General features: G+C 36.8%; 1 protein-coding gene across 8 annotated transcripts in view; it reads left to right on the top strand.

Annotated features, from left to right (window-relative positions):
• The window catches only part of CCDC18 (coiled-coil domain containing 18), a 94,526-nt gene that overhangs the window by 48,802 nt on the left and 25,124 nt on the right, over window positions 1-20,600 (top strand). For all 8 annotated transcript variants that reach the window (XM_072644023.1, XM_072644028.1, XM_072644025.1 and 5 more), the window contains 5 exons: window positions 1,714-1,848; window positions 2,011-2,088; window positions 3,572-3,688; window positions 6,878-7,045; window positions 11,053-11,195. In XM_072644023.1, coding sequence (XP_072500124.1) covers window positions 1,714-1,848; window positions 2,011-2,088; window positions 3,572-3,688; window positions 6,878-7,045; window positions 11,053-11,195 — 641 coding nt within the window. The remainder of the gene's footprint in view (window positions 1-1,713; window positions 1,849-2,010; window positions 2,089-3,571; window positions 3,689-6,877; window positions 7,046-11,052; window positions 11,196-20,600) is intronic.

A 20,600-nucleotide genomic window follows, 5' to 3' on the forward strand; every position in this document is an offset into this window, starting at 1 on the left:
CAACCAACCAACAAGACTTTTTAAACAATATTTCTTGATACCTTTTATCTTGTATCATTATTAATTCTGAATATCGCACTATCACAACTTTTTGCCTTCCCTCCATCTAAGTGATCCTTCTCATAACCAAAAAAAGGGGAAAAAAACAATCCAAACCAGCTTACATTGACTGGGATCCTATGTTTGATTGCATAAATACCTTCCAGGCTCATCGTCCTTCACCTCTTCAGTGAAATGTGGAAGAATTACTTTCTTACCTCTTCTCCAGGGCCAAGTTTGCCCTTATTATAATCACATAGGATTTTTTGTTGTTTTATTGTTCTTTTCAATTATTTCATTAATGTAAATGAAAGAGTAGGAGTTTTCAGTCATTATTAACACTAAAACTTAGTTGCAAAGAACTGGTGAATCCTTTGCTTCTTTTGGGAACAACCTGGTTATTGGCTATGGTGTCCCCATAAGGAATCATAGCCATGTTTTTAGTGTTCTGGTGTTTATATGAATTTACCACAAACACATTTATGGGAATTATAAAATGGGTATATGTTTTAGAGACATTCTCCAAATCATCTGCCCGGGGCGACTCCCGGGCCTTCGCCTTCTACTTACCTATCCCTGGTCCTCGGACGTCTCCGGCCCTCCTCCTGGTTCGGGGGAGGGAATTCCCTCTCCCTGTTGGGGAAGGGGAATAAACAGGCAGAGCACCCGAAAGGAGTTGCAGCCAGCAAGCTTTATTCCGTTTCCTCTCCTCCAGCTCTCATGGTCATCCCCTTTTATTATCCCCTGTCTCCTCCCCCGTACCTCCCATGGGCGGGCGAGCTCCTCCCAAGTGCCTCCCCGTGGGTGGAGCCAGCCTGTTACCAGGGCCATCCCAGTACCCCACAAGGGGGCAGGTTCGGACCCTCAGGCGTCTCACGGTCCTCACGGGGGACCCCGGTCCAGAGCTGTCCCCCAACAATCATCAAACATTTTATATTAATTACGTTCTTTAGTAGGTAATATATTACCTAACTTTCTAATAGAATTTGTTTACTTTTATAATTTTCTTTTGTTATTTTTTTCTTGATTTAATTCAAGTCCTCTAAAATTTCTGATATAATTTATTGTTTGTTATGCTTGTTGTATAATGGTAACATGGTATAAGTAGAAGGAAGAAAAAAAAGTATTTTTTAAACCCCTACTATGTGCCAGACCTTAGTACTTTATAAATATTATCTCACTTGATCCTTACAACAGCCCTGGGAGGTGGGGTGCTATTATTATCCCCATTTTATACTTAAGGAAACTGAGACAGAGATTAAATGACTTGCCCGAGGTCACACAGATAGTAAATATCTGAGGCTGGATTTGAACTCATGTCTCCCTCACTGTAGGCCCAGTGCTTTATCCATACTGCACAATCTAGCTGTTCAAATAACTTAACTTTTCTTAGCCTTAGTTTCCTCATCTGTCAGATGAGGAGATTGAATTTGACAATCTCCGATACCCCTCCCAGCTCGAAATTCTGTGATCAAGTGTGTCATAAAATATACATTTATTGATTACATATATTTTTTTTCTCCCTGTTTCTTGAGTATATATTGTCTCTTAAACTCTGCTACTGATAGGTTCACTGCCAGAGAAGGGTATATTTTCTTTGTAATTACATTAAACATGTTGAAGTCTGAAAAAAGATCATGTAAATCAATTAATTAATCATATTTTTATATACAGTTTCAAATTCAGCTAGAAAAGAAAGACCAGCAATTTAAAGAACAGGAGAAGACTGTGTCCATTTTGCAACAGGATATTGTATATAAACAACATCATCTTGAATCACTGGATAGACTACTGCTGGAAAAAAGAGGGGTAAAATCATGTTTATAAGATATTATTTAAAACAGTTTTTCAATTATCATTTTTGTTACATGGTTATAATTCCTAGCCAAACAAGTCTTTATTGCTTTCCTAGTATATAGAATGTTTATATGCATATTTGTATATTGTTGGCTATATCTTTTGCATTTATAGGAAATGGAGAAGCAGAATACCAAGAAAGATGAATCTTTGAAAATGTTACAGAGCCAAGTATCAGAAGAAACAATCAAAGTTAGTACATTGTCATTTAAGAATTTCATTCTCTTGTTTTCTCTTGGATATCTCTAACTTTGTAGGATAATTCTTTCTGGATAACTTTTTGGATACATGATAGTTATCCTTGTAAGTCCTGGAACTTTAGCTTTTTGATGTTTAAAAAGTATTTTAAATAAATCTTCTTAAATTGTGTTTTACGCTTTCCTACTTCCTTAAACAGAATGTACTATGCACATAATGTTTTCACAAAGGCTCAGGGTCATCATTATGAACATTTTTTATTATGATGTACCACAGCTGTAGTTGGTGATACAAAGGGAAAAAAGGGCTTAGCAAATCCTTGAGGCTGACTGCCCGGGGTACCTTATCAGAACCCAGGCCAAACAGAGGATTACTATCAAGGTAGTGATTGAAAACTGATAACATTTCTGGAGAACTTTTTTAAAAAACAAGATAGGTGTGAAGGAGGTCAAGAATTTAAGAATTTGTATAAGTTTTGGGAAGACATGTTTCAAAGTATACAAATTTTTCTTCACCAGAAAATGACAGCTTTTGCATATAGGACACCAGACTATAATTTTCTTTTAGCCCTTCTGAAGAGTTTGTGATTAAATAAAATTTCATGTACAAATAATACAAATTTGCAACTTTGATGAGCTTGAAAATCCTGCATAATGCCTGCGTAATGAGTCAACTTTTTAATGAAATTTTTTTCTGTAATATTTCATAATAACTACTTGGTCCATAGATTGAATCAGTATAAATATTGGCAAGCAGGAATATTTTTAAAATTACTGTCAAATATTATCTCAGAAGGTTAACTGTACAATACCAATAGAATCCAATCAGATGGCATAAAAACAAAATATTTTAAAATATTTATTTTTAAGAATTCAGTTCAACAAACATTTATTGGATATCTATTATTTGCCTGGGCACTGGAAATACAACGATAAAAATAAAAGCTGGTGTACTTCTGATTTGTTTTTGGCAATGGTCAGTGAGTTTTTTATAGACTTCTGAAATACAGTGGTTGTCACCCCCACTTCCTACGCAGGACTGTTCTATGACTAACTTGCTTTTTGCATGACCCAGTGATGCTTGAGAACCGACTGAGATCCCCGTGGCCTTTCCCAGGGCTGTCTCTCCCCATGTTCTGTACTCCTTTTCACTGCTATCAGCTGCTGAATACCTACTGTTGATGTTTTAAATTGTTACTGCTTCTCCTCTGGTCTCTGCTACTCGTTTCCTTCCTCTTGTTTTGTGTTCTTCTGTATCTCCTGCAGCATTCCTGAGGCTGTTCCAGAAGGTAAGTTCCAATAGCCAAGGTTTCATTTACTGTATTTCTTTTATTCTTTATAGTCTGTGCCAATAGTGTCAGGCATGGACAAGCACTGATTAAACACTTGTCAAGTGGAGGGTGGGGGTAGTAGCTTCTTTTTATGGATCATATCTCTTTAGGTAGTACTTGTTTGACCTTTTTGTTACCTGTGACTAGGTCAGACAGTTAGAGGCAGCCCTGGATATGTGTAAAGAAGAACTGGCTGTGCATTTGAGCCAACTAGAAGGAAACAAGGACAAATTTGAAAAACAAATAAAGAAGAAATCTGAAGAGGTAATTTACCGATTATGGGTGAGGTACAGGATCGTATTTCTGAAATGATTCTAGGTGATTAGTAGGGTTTTATCAAAGCAATTTCCACAATTACATATTGCAACCAATGTATAAGACTTGAAGAGGGAAAAATAAGGACAAAGCACCAATGTTTCTGGCTGTGGAGCAAGAGGCACATAAGAGAGAGCCTTTCTAGCTCCTGAGTGTTTGCATGATCGCTAGGAATAAACTGTGAAACTAGCATTTGTTCTTTGAAGTTTAACCTGCATCATTAACAATTTCTTAAGTCTAGACAATCAACGGAATAATAAATCAAGCCCTAATTTGTAATGTTTGCTTCACAGGCAGAAACATTACTCTTGGAAGTTATTATAATTATTTATTCCAAAATATTTCATTGCAGTGAAATATCAGGTTTAAAATGACCACTATCATCCCCTTCACCCAGGCCTGCAATTTATGTGTTATCCTCACTTTCTCACGCTAACCCCCTCTCTCTATGCAATCAGTTGCCAAATCCTGTTGAATCTACCTTTATAACACCTCTCAGAAATGCCCCCTTCTCTGTTCTAAGCACTACTCTCTGTGTGGTACAGGATCTCATCACCTTACTTAGATTATTGCAGTAGCGTGATGGTTGGTCTCACTCCTCGAATCTCTCCTTGTGCCAGTCCATCCTCCACTCAGATGTCACATTGATAATTCCTAAAGCACACGTCCAACTCTGTCTCATCTTGCCCCTCCCCTTCTTCCAGAAACTCCAGTGGCTCCCCATTACCACCATGATAAAATATAAAATCTCCCCTTTGGCTTTTACAGACCCATCTCTTATCTTTCTAGTCTTCTTGCACCTTACTCACCCCTCCACATATTCTTTGATGTAGCAACATGGTGGTTTTTGTTGTTTTTTAACCTTCAAGAGCTGTTTCACTGGCTCCATTTGTGGAATTCTCTTTCTTCCCTTCTGTGGCTCCTGACTTCCCCAGCCTCCTCCAAGGCTCAGTTAAAAACCCCACCTTTTGCAAGATATCTTTTCTAATCTGTAATGCTAGTGCCTTCCCTGGGAGATCTTCTCCAATTTATCCTGTCTGCATCTTCTTTGTACATAGTTTATATATTGCCACCCCTATTAGACCATAAGCCCTCGAAAACTGTGATTGTTTTTACTTTGTTTTTATCCCCACTACATCACTATATAACACAGTACCCGGCACATAGTAGGTGTTTAATATAAATACTTATTGACTTGTTAACTCAGTGTGATAAATGATACATGGTGTTGATCTAACTTCAGTTGTTACTGTATACTTTAAAGGTTTCTATAAAGTATCTCTTGTCAGTTTGAATCTTTCATTAGCAGTTTATGCCTTTGGGCATAAATGTACTCTTCAAACACTGATCTAGATATTTCCACTTGCTTCTGAATTTAATATGTTTAGTCTGTGCCACTAACACTTTTCTGTTTTCTAACCAGTACCAAATATTTTTGGTGATTATTTCTTTAGTAGGCAGAGTTGAGAAGGGAAAGCAGTTTAAGATCTGATAATGTTGCAAATGCCTCCTTCATTCCTCCTTTCTTCATTATTTCCTTTGAGATCCTACACCCTCTGTTCTTCCAAATGAATTTTGTTGTTTTTCCTAGCTCTGTAAAGTACCCCCTTGGTAATTTAATTCATATAGCACCAAAGCAGTAATTTAAGTATATCATTGTTTTTATTATATTGGCACAGCCCAAGAATGGGGGTTAGACATTTATGAAAAAGCCTATGATTATAGTTCTCTCTCACTATCTTTTTAACAGTCTTCAATTTATTTATTTTTAGTTTTCAACATTCACTTCCATAAGTTTTAAATTCTCTCCCCCCTCCTGTCCCTCTCCCTCTCCAAGATGGCATGCAATCTGATATGGGCTCTACACGTACATGCCTATTAAACATATTTTCACATTAGCCATGTTGCATGGAAGAATTATAATGAATGGGTGAAACCATGAGAAAGCAAAAAAAACAAAAAACAAAAAAAGAAAATAGTCTGCTTTACTCTGCATTCAGACTCCATAGTTATGTCTTTAGAGGTGGATAGTATTTTCCATCATGAGTCCTTTGGAATTGTTTTAGTTCCTTGCATTGCTATGAGGAGCTAAGTCTATCAAAATCAGTTACTGCACACTGTGTCTGTTTCTGTAAACAATGTTCTCCTGGTTCTGCTCACTTTACTCAGCATCAGTTCATATAAGTCTTTCTGAAATCTGCCAGCTCATCATTTCTTATAGCACCATAGTATTCCATTACATTCATGTATCACAACTTGTTCAGCCATTCCCCAAATGATGGGCATCCCTTCAATTTCCAATTCTTAGCCACCACAAAAAGAGCTACTATAAATATTTTTGTACATGTAGGTCCTTTTCCCATTTTTATGATCTCTTTGGGATATAGACCTACTAGTGATATTGCTGAGTCAAAAGGTCTCACTATCTTTTAAAAAATTATATTTATAACTTTATCTCTCCCCCATTTCCAACCAAGCATGCCATGCCTGGTAACAAAGATTAAAAAAGAAAGGGGGGGAGAAAAGTAGTTTGGTAATACCAGCCAACATCAACCAAGTTCGACAGTGTAATACAGGAAGACTATAACACCTCTCCACTGACTCTCCAGGGTTAATCTTGGGTCATACACAGTAGCACTTAGTTTTGACTTTTTATCATCTGATTTTCTAAAGGATATTCTGTTTTCCTTCTTGACCATATAAAGAAATATTACTCAACACTATTCTTCTTTTAAGCAAGGGAAAGTTTCTTTGAAATAATTTTTTTCAGGTAGGAATTTTGTCAGCACACATAAGCTACTAATGAATATGTTTTCTTCTTCTATTCTTATGTGGCTGTTATTCTGTCCTCTAAATGCTTGAGGAATGATGATGATGATGGAGCGTTACTTCAACTAATGTCATTCTTTCATATTTATTATTATTTATCCCCTGCTTCCTATAGAAGTAGAGGAAGGAGCAGATCCATTGAGATAGGAACAGCTGAAATTCTAGTGAGTGTAGTGAGAATCTTGTTATTGAAAGCATTTTTTCAGGTATTGCCTTATATTTTATGTAAAGTGAGTAGATCCAATTCTGAAATTGTATTGCTTTTCTTCTGAAATATTGCAGTATCATAATAAATTTTTGTGTGTTTAGGTGTATTGTTTGCAGAAAGAGTTAAAATTAAGAACTCACAATCTGCAAGAGACTACCAAACAAAATGTAATCTTGCAGCACACTTTGCAGCAACAGCAGCAGATGTTACAAGATGAGACTGTAAGAAATGGAGAATTAGAAGACTCTCAAGCTAAGCTTGAAAAACAGGTATCTTTCATGTAGAAAATAAGTTTTTTAAACATCACCTGTTTCATTTTGTATTTTAAATATTTTAGTGGTTCTTTGACCTTGTTGATAGGGGTATTCCCTCCAGAGGTCCAGATTACAACCCATACTTTATTCTATGTGCCTCTCATTCACTTACTAGCTGCATGGAGAAATTACCTAACCTCTTTGAGCCTCAGTTTTCTCATTTTAAAAATGAGGACAATAAATAAATAAAGTACCTGTGTCACAGAGTTGTTTTAAGTCTCAAATGTATTAATGTTTAGAAGGTACTTTGGAACCTTGAAGGTACTACATCAGCGTCAGCTTTGGTAAATTCTGTATCAGAGATCTGCCTAGTGCTCTGGAGTTCTCAGCTTGTAGTTCTCTTGATATTGCATGACTGTCTGTAGAGGATGTGGTCTGTCCACTCGATAATGCTTGTCCTCACTCCATAATTAGCTCATCTTTTCTAGTAACGTATCTCTTAGATTATATACTTTACACTAATTTTTGCAGTATTATGTGCCCTGGTTTGTAATTATATAGGATCACTGGAAGAATATTGAAGTTAAATAGGTGGGCTTTTGTTTCAGGAACCAATCATGAAACAAACATGAATTAGGTACCTACTACGTTCTTTCTATGCTCTACTAAGTGCTAGGGACACAAAGACAAAATATTCCCTCCCTTCAACAAGCTTGCATTATGTAACAGGGGAGACAACATATATCTAAAAAAGTATATACAGTTTATGTACAAGATTATTTTATGGTAGATTGGGAAGGGAAAGCACTAGCAACTGGGATATCAAGAGAAAGGTAATATGTGCCAAACCTAAATTAAGCTTAGTCCAGTAGATTCAGAATTTAAAGTGGAGGGAGCTCTTTGTGGACTGTAAAATTTAATTAAAGGCCACTTTGCCCCCCAGCCTCCTTAAATCCTTTGACCTGCTCCTTCACTTCTCCTCAGCCGCCAACAGGGATGCTCACACTCTTCATGTCACGATTACTTAAAAATGTTCCACATCCCTACTTACAAATTGTTCTATTCCCCTCTGGCCCTAGTCTCCTGTCATTCCACTGTGCCCTGTATCTCTTCCTGCCTCATGTTATTCGTTCTATCTCTTAGCACTTTCTTTCCTTCCCTTCCCTCTCTACTCTCAGCCCAGTAGTCTCCATTTCAACGCTACACTTCCCTCTACTCTCAACTTACCTGCCTCCTTAGTCTAACACTGCTTATCTTGTCCCAGATCTCAACCCTGGATTACTCCTACCATCCATGTTCTGTGATCTTATCTGTGTTCTCTAGCTTCAGCTAGATAATAACTCCTTACAATAAAACAGCCCTTTTATTCCTCCCTGATTGATTCCCTATCTCTTCCACTTCAAAACTGTTCCAAACCTTCTCTTTCCTCCTTAAGCCTCCTATAATTCCATCCCCCCATACCCCAGCACTCCAGCTGAGAACCTCACCTCTTATTTTACTGAGGAAATCAAAGTCATTCTATATAAACTTCTACTTCTCCAAATTTCTTTATCTCAAAAAACCTTGACATTACATTCCTCTTTTTCCTTCGTGTCCCCCTCCCTCCCCACTCTTCCCCAAATCTTCAGCTTCTCCTGATCTACTGGTTTCTTCCTGACTGCCTTCAAACATGCCTAAATCTCCCCAACCTTTAAAAAAGAAAAAAAACTTCATTAGATCCTGCCAGGCTTTCAAAATATATCATCTTATATCTTTTCTCTCTGTCAATATTCAGTGCTCCCACTTCCTTTTCTCTCACCCCTTCACTCTTTGCAGTCTGGCTTCCAGTCTCATCATTCAGCTCAAACAGCTCCAAAGTTACCAGTGATCATTTAACTACAAAATCTGATGATCTTTTCTCAGTCCTCAGCCATCTTGATCTCTTTGCAGTATTTTGTTGACTGCCTTCTCTCTTCTCCAACATACTCTGCTTTCTGGGTTTTAAGGACACTGCTATCTTCTGCTTCCTATGTTTTTCAGACCACTCCTTTTCTAACTCCTTTGATGGTACATCACCCATATTATGCTCGTGAACAGTCTAGGTATTCCCCAAGGTTCTGAGGCCCTTTCCTTTTCCACACTGTATCTCAGTAACTTCATTAATTCCCATGGGTTTAACTATCATCTTTAGGAAAATACCTCAGAAATATATCTCTTGTGTATGTGGATAGACAGACAGAAAGATACGGATACAGATGTATATGGAGATATACGTATATAGGAGAGATAGATATAAGTATCTCCCCTCCACCTTTGTCCTTGATCCTATTCCTTCATACTTTTTCTGAACTTTGTTTCATAAATCATTACCATTCTTGGATCTTAAGTCTCTGCCTTTCCACTAACTCCTTTATCTCATCCTATAAATTTCCAGCCCAGTTACTCTCCTGGACATCATCATTATCTCCAGAAATTCATCCTGCAAGATTACATCAACTCTGAAACTCATCTTTTCAGTACCATCTGTCTCTGGGGCACCTCCTTCCCTTTACTTAAAGAGGATAGAGGTCAAGAGAGCTCCTCCCAGATCTTCCATTGAAGAAGGTGCCTAGTGCAGCCATATCATAATTTCCCATCCAGCAACAGGATTTCAGGACTTTATTATACTCTTAAGCTGGATGTCCTCCCTCTCTCACCACTTCTTTCAAAGCTTCTTTTTATGTGTTTTCCTCCATTAAACCCTGAGCTCACTGAAGGCAGACTAGTTATTTGTGTTTCCTTTTTTTTAATCCCAAAAACTTCTTAGCACAATATGTGGTAGTGTACATACTTAATAAATATTTATTGATTGACTGACTGACTGTTGTTGACTGAGTGATATAATATACTCTAAAATCACCTACCTATGGCCCTTCTGTCTCCTCAAGCTTTCCTCTTTTGTCTCCTCCCATTTACTGCCAAATTTTAAAAAATGAATTCATTTACTTCTCACCTTGAGGCAGGCCACTCTATTTTGGGGAAATATTAATTGTTAGGAACATTTTCCTTAGGTCAAGCTGAAATTCTTCTCTTACCAGTTTCTGCTAATTACTCCTCATTCTGTTTTCTAGGGTCAATCAAGAAGTTAAATCTCTCTCTTCCTTATGATAGCCTTTCAGATACCTGAAGAATTCTCTCTTGTCTACTCTCTCCCACTCACTTAAGAAGCTAGCTCTTCCTAAGGATAAACATCAGTTCCTTCAAATGATTCTTTTGTAGCATACTTTTATTCACTTTCTCCAGGTTAACTCCAGCTTGTTAGTGCATCCCCTAAAATGTGGTGCCCAGAACAGTACATACAATACTCCAGATACCTGTATTATAATCATGAAGTGTATAGTGGGATAATCACATTCATTTTGAATTAGTATTCAAATATATCTCTGAATACAGCCAAAGAATTCACTAGTTATTTTTTGCTCCCATGTCACTATGTTAATTCATATTAAACTCACAATCCACTGGAACCCCTTAGGTCTTTTTACACCTTGACTGTTTCTAGCCATGTCTTCCCCGTTAGTTTCCTATGCAGATGATTTTATGTCAGACTTTAATAGGCTTAAGTGTAATACTATTAAATTTCACCTTGTTAGGTTTTACTTAGCATTTCAGCCTGTCAGGATATTTCTGGGAACTGATCCTTTCATCTGTTATGCACATTAAATTATTAATCCCAGGTTCATGTCATCCACAGATCTGATAAACATACCCTCTATTTTGATAAGCCCTCCCCATCCAAGCCACAGTTAAAAATATTGAGGAAAATAGGGCCAAATGTAGGGCCCTTTATTAATTGAGTAAGCGTATTAAGAGAAATTAATGTCCCTTTATCTTTTAAGGATTTATTTATACCTTTCTTGTACCCTGGTTTGATTTTGGAGGCAGTCCATTTTGAGTTAGTATAATTAAGTATTTTAATAATATTTTTCTTCTAAAGACTACTATAGGAAAACTTGACCTGTAACTTAAGAGTTTAAAACATTAAATTGAAAACTGTTCATAAGGTATCAAAACTGGAACAAGAACTTCAAAAAGAAAAAGAAATTTCTGCAGAAAAGTTGAGAAAAATGGAGGAGAAACTTGAATCAGCCTCTCGTGAAGCAGATACAAAAAGGCAAAAAGTTATTGAGCTTACTAGCACTGCCAGGTACAGCTTTAATTTTTCCTTATTATTCCTAAATATTTTTCCTTTCTATAAAGCTATAAAGATACAATTATTTTAAAAAATTAGATTGTGCATTGATAGAGGGAGTATTTATAACAATAACACTGCCTATTTAAATTTTACTGATTTGCACCTGTTCATCTTAACAGGGTTATAAAGATATTGTGTTTTGACTCATATTTTGGTAATTCTTATGATCACTGCCTTACAGCTGTTCCCTTCCCACTAACTTCTCAGTCCCCTAAAATGTTTCTTAAATATTCTTTGTAAAAACATTTGTTTTTTACTATATTTGGAGATTGTAATTTAATCTGTGTACATATCACTGGGTGGCTTTTGGGTGTAGTTTGGTCTGGGCCTGTGATATTTCAAAAGTGTCCCTGGTTTTGGGACCCCCTCCAGATGTAGATCAGCAGCTCATCTACAACTTGTCTGGCAGCCTGGGAGAACTGGTCTGGGAAGCTGGTATCTGAGTGACTGTGGGATACTGAGGTTAATTGACTTACCTTGGGTGACCTGCATCAGAAATGAAAATTGAATACAAGTCTCATGGATTCTAAAGCCAGTTCTCCATATACCTGATTACACTGCTGCTCACATGTGTATGTCACTTAAATCATGCACACCCAGCCGCTGAGGTTGGAGACCAAGGTGGGGATCAAGTGATTCAGGATGACAGTGTCCTATTTAGAGGGTATATATGGTAGAAGTGTTCTAAATAGGTGAATTTCTTGAGTTTTCCATCTTCCTGGGTCTTAAAGGACAAGCAAAACTAGAGTAAAACTTTGATTATCAATCAATCTGCAAGCACTTATTAAGTGATCACCAAGTCAGGTATAGCCAAGAATCTGTTAGATACAAGGGACATAGAAAGGGGAGAAAGGTGGAGTAAAGGCAGGGACTCACCTGAGCTCTCCCAAATGCCCCTACACACAACTTTAAAATAACACCATAAATTGAATTCTGGAGTAGCAGAACCAACATAAGGTTGGGGTGAAACCACTTTCCAGCCCAGAACAATTTAGGAGATTGGCAGAAAGTCGATCCCAGTGGAGTGGTGGCCAGATCTGGAGCCCAGTATAGACCATGAGGCACAGGACATGCTGGGGTGCAAGCAACAGGCCTTGGAGGCAGTGGCAGCAGCAGCTTTGGGAGATATTAACCCACAGACAGTAAGAGGGTTGGACATCTGGTTAGAAGGAGATTATAGGATAGTCTTTGATGACACTGTGTGCAAGACCCTATCTAATTGCCCATACAAAGTTCCTGGTTGCAGTCTCAGAGCCAAGAAGAAGACTAGCTCACTAGTACTTGTGGCTACAAGGGTATAGAGGCCCTGGTCCCAGTTCCAGGACAAAGAAGAGTGCTTGTGAATGTCACCCCCTATTCACGACAGTGATGTGTCATCTCTGGACCTGAAGGTGACCAAACTCCAGATGCCATCTAAAGAACTGATCTCTCAATGGGACCTCTTGGGGCAGGGACAGCTCTACATCTAATTTCAGCAAGAAGTATCTATGGAAAAAGGCCTCCCTTACCCCAAGATTTTAGGCTCCATTCATTCGAGCAGGTAATGATGGGGTGCTTGTGCCCAAGCCCCACCCTAAGATATTGTTTTACGTGCTTATTTTCTGTTATCCCTTTTAAAGTTCTGTTGATACCAGTTGTCCCACCAAGCTATGTAATGAATACAAAAGATCTTGGGACTGAATGTAATAACAATTTAAATGGAAAGATCTTTCTTATTCATTAATAGGCCCATGTGACCTGCTTAAACCACCTGAAAACCTAAGATACATGGTGGGAGGAGCTTGGTGAACACGCAGAACAGGAAGGGTGGAACAGAACTGGGAGGAAGTGAGTGAGCATGGTCAGGTCAGAGGAGAGAGGACACAGACAGTCATGGCAAGGTTCAGGCTCAGGAGTGTTTGCTTGTGAGAAGGCCCTGGCAGAGACCGGGGGAGGCTTGAGAATGGCTTTGCTCCCTGTGGTGATCATGTTTATTGACTTCTTGGTTGGTATGACGGATTTTGCTTTGGTTCTAGGATTTGGTTTTCTGGTGTCTAAATAAATGTTTTTCTTCTGCCTTCTATATAGAGAGTCTTTTATATTTTGCAACTGAGAGCTATGCTGGCATCTTCATAGTCATCATCAGTACTGTGAATGTAGGCCTGGGAAGATTTGTAGGAAGGTCCACACCTATTGTTAATGAAGCACTGGTTCTCAAGGGTTTTGATGCCTTCTGGCTCTAAAAAATGTATAAATACTCTGGGGGTGAGGTTTTACTTTGGGGTTTACTGACCAGAAGTGTTTGTTTGGTTAGATGAGACTCTGAGGGGCCACTAAGAGCTCCCTGGCTTTGAAAACCCAGATGTTGGTGCTTCCCTCTCTGGTAACTGTGGTCAGACAGTTGGACCTGTCTGCTGATTTGTGATATATTTATTGATTGTGGTTGGACAATTGGAAGCCATGTCTGTTGATCTTTGATTTCTCTGTATTTTCTCTGAAGTTCAGGGTGCTGACCTTTTGACCCTGAACTAGGTGAATATGATATATGTGCTTGATTAAAGGAGATTGTTAACCCCTCAAAAGGTGCCTTTCCTTTTAGAAAAGCAGATCAAAGAACCTGCGATAGCAGCCCTCTTCTGTACGTTGGAGTGCTTACTGATACAGATAGTGATCTAAGAAAATAATGAAAAAAGGGTCAACAGCTTGGTAAAGGAGGCAACAAAATTACTAAAGAAAATAGCACCTTAAAAGACAGAATGGGCCAAGTGGTAAACAGGCACAAAAACCCAATGAAGAGAATACCTTGGAAAGCAGAAGTAATCAAATGGAAAAAGATATACAAAAATTCACTGAAGAGAAGAACTCCTTAAAAAGTAAAATTGGCCAAATGAAAAAAGAGGTACAAAAGCTCACTGAAGAAAATAGTTCTTTAAAAATTAAAATTGATTGTGTGGAAGCTAATAACTCCATGAAACAGCAAGAAACAATAAAATCAGAACAAAAGAATGAAAAAAAATAGAAGAAAATGTGAAATATCTCATTGGAAAACAACTGACTGTAATGTTAATGGAATTTTAGGTCTTCCCTGCCTATTAATAGGCTCACTAAGGGAAGCTTGCTTAGGGGAGGCTTGCTTATAGGAAGGTTTTCATACCTTTTGCTAATTTTTGATTAGGCACTGAGTCACATGATTCTTTCTGGCTCTGAGAAGTGTATATATATTCTGAATTGGTATTTTTCTTTGGGGGCTCACTTGTGAGAAGGATGTTGTGATTTTCCCTGGTTGAGACTCCGAGTGGCTGTATATTCAGACCCCCGACTGCTCAGATGTAAAGGTTCTCTCCATCCAGGAATGTAAGTAGTGTATAGCAATATTGCTTTGATTCCGGCAGTAGAGGCCTGTCTGTTGGTCTTTATTTCTCTGCTTCTATTTTCTCTGAAGTTCAGGGTATTAACTTTCCCCCTGAACTAGTTAAAAAAGATTGTTGACCCCTTAAAACAGCTATGTTTCCTAGGAAAGCAGATTCAAGAACCCGTGCTAGCAAGTCATCCTGGGTATGCAAGGGTGCTTGCTGTTACACTGACCTAGAAAATAGATTCAGGAGAGATAATTTAAAAATTATTGGACAACCTGAAAGATAAGGGGTGAAGCAAAGACAGCACATAATCACCACTGTTATTCAGTATTGTACTAGAAATGCTAGTTAGCAATTAGAGAAGAAAAAGACATTGAAGTAATGTGAATAGTCAGTGAGGGAATAAAATAGTCACTCTGCTGATGGCATGATGGTATGCTTAAAGAACCTTAGAGAATCAACTAAAAAACTAGTTGAAACAATGAACAACTTCAGCAGAGTTGCAGGATATAAAATAAACTTACATGAATCATTAGCATTTCTACATATTACTAACAAAGTAGAGCAGAAAGAGATAGAGATATTCCATTTAAATAACTGTAGACATTATAAAATACTTGCAAGTCTTCCTGCCAAGACAAACTCAGGAACTGTATGAAGACAAGTACAAAACACTTTTCACACAAAGTCAGATCTAGACAAAAAAAAGGAGAAATATCAATTGTTCACAGTTAGGGTGGCCTAATATAATAAAATTATAATTCTACCTAAATTAATTTACGTATTTTAGTACCATACCAATCAAACTACCAAAAATATTTTATAGAGCTAGAAAAAATAATAGCACAATTCATCTGGAAGAATCTCAGGGAATTAAAAAAAATGTGAAGAAAAGTAGCCTCCATCTCAGTACCACATCTCAGACTGTACTATGAAATGGTAATCATCAAAGCAATCTGGTATTGGCTAAAAAATAGAGTGGCGGATTATTGGAATAGATTAGATACACAATACACAGTAGTAAATGACCAAATAATCTAGTGTTTGATAAACCCAAAGATCCAAGCTAATGGAATAAGAACTCATTATTTGACAAAAATTGGAGAGAAAACTGGAAAGCAGTTTGTGGTAGAAACTAGGTATAGAATACAATCTTACTGTTTACCAAGATAAAGTAAAAATGGGTACAATTTAGACATAATGGATGATACCATAAGCAAATTAGAAAATTATGGAATATCTTACCTGTTAAAACTATGGATAAAAAAAGAATTTATAATAAAATGAGACATAGAGAGCATTATAGGATAAAAATAGATAATTTCAATTACATTAAAAAAGTTTTGCATAAACAAAACTCATGCAGCCAAGATTAGAAGGAAAATAGAAAACTGGGGGGGAAATTTTATAGTAAGTTTCCCTGATAAATACCTCATTTCTCAAATATATAGAGAACTGAATCAAATTTATAAGAATACAAGTCATTTCTTAATTGATAGATGGTCAAAGGATATGAACAGGCAGTTTTCAGAAGAAGAAATCCAAGCTATCTGTAGTCACATGAAAAATACTTTAAATCAAAATTATTTAGAGAAATGCAAATTAAGGTACCACCTCACACCTATCAGCTTGGCTAATGTGACAGAAAAGAAAAATGATGAGTGTTGGGAGGGGATGTGGAAAAATAGGAACTTTAATACACTATTGGTGGATCCAGACATTCTGGAGAGCAATTTGGAACTAGACCCAAAGAGCTATAAACTTATATGCCCTTTGACTCAGCAATACCACTACTAGGTCTCTATTCCAAAGAGGTTTTGGTTTTTTTTAAAAGCAAAAGGATCTGTGTCTCCAAAAATATTTAATAACAGCTCTTTTGTGAGATGCTGTTAAAGAACTGGGCAAAGAAAAGGCCTAGGAAATTGGGAATTGAGGGGATGCCCATCAATTGGGGAATGACTGAGCAAGTTGTAGAATTTTATTTTGATGGAATACTATTGTGCTATTAGACATGATGAACAGGATGCTCTCAAAAAAATCTGAGAAGACTTAAATTAACAAAGCAAAATAAAGTAAGCAGAACCAGAAGAACATTGTTCACAGTGATATTGTATGAGGATCAACTGAATGACTTAGCTTTCTCAGCAATACAGTGATCCAAGACAGTTCTGAAGGGTTTATGATTTTAAAATGTTACCTATCTCCAGAGAAAGAACTGATGTAGCCTGAATGCAGATGTAAACACACTTTTTAAAATACTTTCTTTTTCTTTTGGGGGGAGGGTGGTCCTCTGTTTTCTTTTGCAACAAGGCTAATATAAAAATATGTTTTTATGTACATATGTAATCTATATCAAATTGCTTGTTTTCTCAAGGAGAGGGGGAGGAGGAGAGGGAATTTGGAACTTAAAATTTTTAAAAATGAATATTTAAAATTGTTTTTAGATGTAATTGGAAAAAATATTTTAAAAAATTTTGAAAAGGGGAAAACACAAAGCAGTTACAGCTCTCAAGGAGCTTACTTTTAATAGGGGAGGAAATAGCACATAAATAAATAGGTGTACATGGAGAGAGTTAGCAGGAAAGCAACTTACTGACTGGTTGCTGTTTTTTCCAATTCATTTTTATTACAGAAAACCATACAAATAATTAAATAAATATTTGTTAAAATTAGGATTTATTAAATTAGGATTTATTAAAATTATATGTCAGACACTTTGCTAGGTCCTGGAGATACAAAATGAAAGGAGGTTATGTTCTTTTGGAGAAATTGTGTATGATGCATATTTAACACATATGTAATACATATGTGTTACATATATACACATAAAAATATAAAGTAATTTCAAGAGCGTACTAACAGCTAGAGAGAATCCGAATAGGTCTTCTCTACTGAGCCTTGAAGCTTTGAAGATAGGGATTGTAAAGATTGGAAGTGAAGAAGGAATGCATTTCAGGCTTGAGGGACAATCTACGCAAAGGCATGGAGATAGGAGGTGTAATGATGTACGTAAACAGCAATAAGTAGGCCTGTTTGGTTTAGGGAGAGTAATACATCTTAGGTCTTGATGATGGGAGGTTTTCTAAGTCTATCCTACAAAAAAACCTTGTAAACTTAACAGTGAAACTGACCTGTTGAGATTGTAAATTCCTAAAGGGCAAGAACTATGGGGTTAGGTTCTTTTTTTCATCTTCTTATACTCTTACCCACTTTACACATATTAGGTATTAATAAATGTTTGTTGAATTGGTGAGTATTATACTAATCCTAAGCCCTGTAGAACCTTAAGGAGTTAGGGATTGGATGAAGATTTTCATAGGAATAGTGTGAACAATGTATATGTGAATATAGCATTTAAAAGTTGACAATTTCATTTATAGTAACTCTTTTTTTGGTGAAAAAGAACTGAACATTGAGGGAAGGCCCATCAATTGGGGAGTTGTAACATGATTGTGATGGAATACTATTGTGCTGAAAAATGGTGAGCAGGGTGATTTCAGAAAAACTTGGAAAGTCTTAGATGAACTGATTCAAAGTGAAGTGAGCAGGACAGGGAAAACATGGTACATAGTAATAGCATTTATTGTAAGGATGATCAGCTGTGAAAGACTTAGGTACTCTGCTCAAGACAATGATGTAAGACAGATCTGCACAACATATGGCCCATGGACTACTTGCAGCCCTCCAAAGTGGCCTGTGGGCAATATGTTGCGCTGCACTGTTTTACTTCTTCTACATTTTTTGTGGGCCTCCCAAAGTCCTTTGGCAGGCCATAAGCAACCATGGGCTATATGTTGTGCAGGCCTGATCTAAGACAATTCCAAAAGACCCATAGTGAAAAATGCTATCCACCACCAGAGAGAGAACTGATGAACACTAAGTGCAGATTGAAGCATCTTTTTTCACTTTCTTTATTTTTCTGGGTTTTATGTATGCTTTGCAACATGACTAATATAGAAATATGTTTTATATGACTTCACATGCATAATTGGCATCATATTACTTGCCTTCTCAAGGGTTGACGGGGGGATGGGAAGGATGGAGAGAATTTGGAACTGAAAATTTTTTTAAATGAATGTTAAACATTTTAAAAATATAACTGTGAAATATTTAACCTAATAAATAAAAATAAGTTTTTTAAAAGACAGTTTCCTTAACCTCTCAGTTTTGATGAAGAACCAAACCATTTTTCTCTTATATCAATTTCTCATTTTTTTCTTTAGCATAACCTCTTCAGAGAAGATGGTTTCATATTTAAAGCTGCTACTTCCATGAGAGCAGCAAGTTTTCTTTTCCTTTCTCTGTTTGCCTATCCTCTTTCCATCTCCGTAGTTTTCTTTTTAAACATGGGTCCTCCTTTTTCAGCTATTCAACATCATTAATAGCAAAGACAAATTTTGAATAATTGAAAATTGTGGCTCTAAATCTATTTTAAAAAGCCCTAGTTTTAGGAAGCCTTCTTTTGCTCAAAAATAAACCTGTGCTTGCTATTATCAGCATTGCTGTTAGGAATAGCAATTTGGCTCACAAAACTTTTCCCCAGATTTCACTTTCCACCAAAATAAAATTGTGCTTTGTATATTGATCCTCCCAATTCTTGTTTTAGAAAGTATTACCTCAAAAGAAGAGTACAATTTTTCTTTTCCTCTTTAACTCTATGTATTTTTTGGTTTGAGTTTCATCTTCCACCATCTTTCAGTAATCTAAAACTTCACTGTTCTGGCAACACTGTTCTCCAGTGTATAAATCATTCAGGCTTCTGTTCATATGTGGTGAGTCCCATATGGCAGTAACCAGCAATCAGCATCAGGGTTCTAAAAATTTACCTTGCCTACTGCTTCCTTTTAGCTTTGCTTTTCACATAAGCATGGTATGAAAAGACTAGGTTTTCCAGAAACACAAGTTTAAGATCTGCCATAAGATTTTGAAAATTAACAGAAGAGTATTTGGCATATGCTATATTTACATAATGCTGGAATATTTTTTCTGAGTCTTGTTATATTTATCATCTGACAATAATGTCTCTTTTATCTGGCATGGTCAGAGAACAAGGTATTCCACATAAGATTTAGTTATCTTTCCTTATCCTATCAGATGCCAAAACTCTAAAATTTAAATTATTTTTGAGGGAAATCTTCATTAGATCCCTTTATGGACATAGGAACTAAACCTGTGAATTTCATTGGTATGGGAAACTCAGATGAGAAAGCTTCTTCTATCATTGCAATTTGGCACCTTTTCTGCAACTTGGTCTTATAGTGACACTGAGCTTTCCGTGAAGTTCAATGACTCATTCAGGGGCACATGTCAGTATGATACTGTCAGAAGTAGAGTTGTTCCAGCTTCAAGGCTACCTCCAAGCAGTATGCCATGCTACCCCTTGTGCTAAACAAATTAGGCCTGTCTCCATGACTGAGCGTCACTTTTGAAATGTGCAGAATTGTTTGCCTTTGTGCTGCATGGCCCCAGATTGTTACATTTAAGTTATTTGCTTTTAATAAAGAGTTTTCTTCCCTTGCTGTCAGACTGTCACTGTGTCTATCTTTAGCAATCTCCCAATCTTCTTTCTAATTTACTATTCTTTATCTGCTTTGAGTTGGAAAACTGTATAACTAAATTTAGATTCATAATAGAATTATAGAGCTGCGAGGAACTCTAGTATTCATGTAGTTTTTTCCTATTAGGGTTGAAAGTCTGAAGGACTTTAGTACATGGATTTCGGGATGTCTGTGTTGGCTATTCAGAGGCCTTTTTTCCTTCTAATTTCCTGTGTTCTCAATTATATTTAGTGTATTTGAGGTTGCTAATTAAGTCATCTCCAGATATGCAATATCATGGTTTTCTCCTTAGCATATAAAAAGCTGTATAAAAATAAAAATTAAAAACTGCCTGGTTTTGTTAAATCAGAGCCACACTACTAGTATTGTTAGATGTTTCATATTTCCTTTGTTAATAGATAACTATGTCATGTGAATAAAAGTAAATATATTTGAGTAATTTTTACACTTAAAGGTCTGCTTAA

The sequence above is a fragment of the Notamacropus eugenii genome, chromosome 2 (genome assembly GCF_028372415.1).
Source record: "Notamacropus eugenii isolate mMacEug1 chromosome 2, mMacEug1.pri_v2, whole genome shotgun sequence".
Taxonomy (NCBI): domain Eukaryota; kingdom Metazoa; phylum Chordata; class Mammalia; order Diprotodontia; family Macropodidae; genus Notamacropus; species Notamacropus eugenii.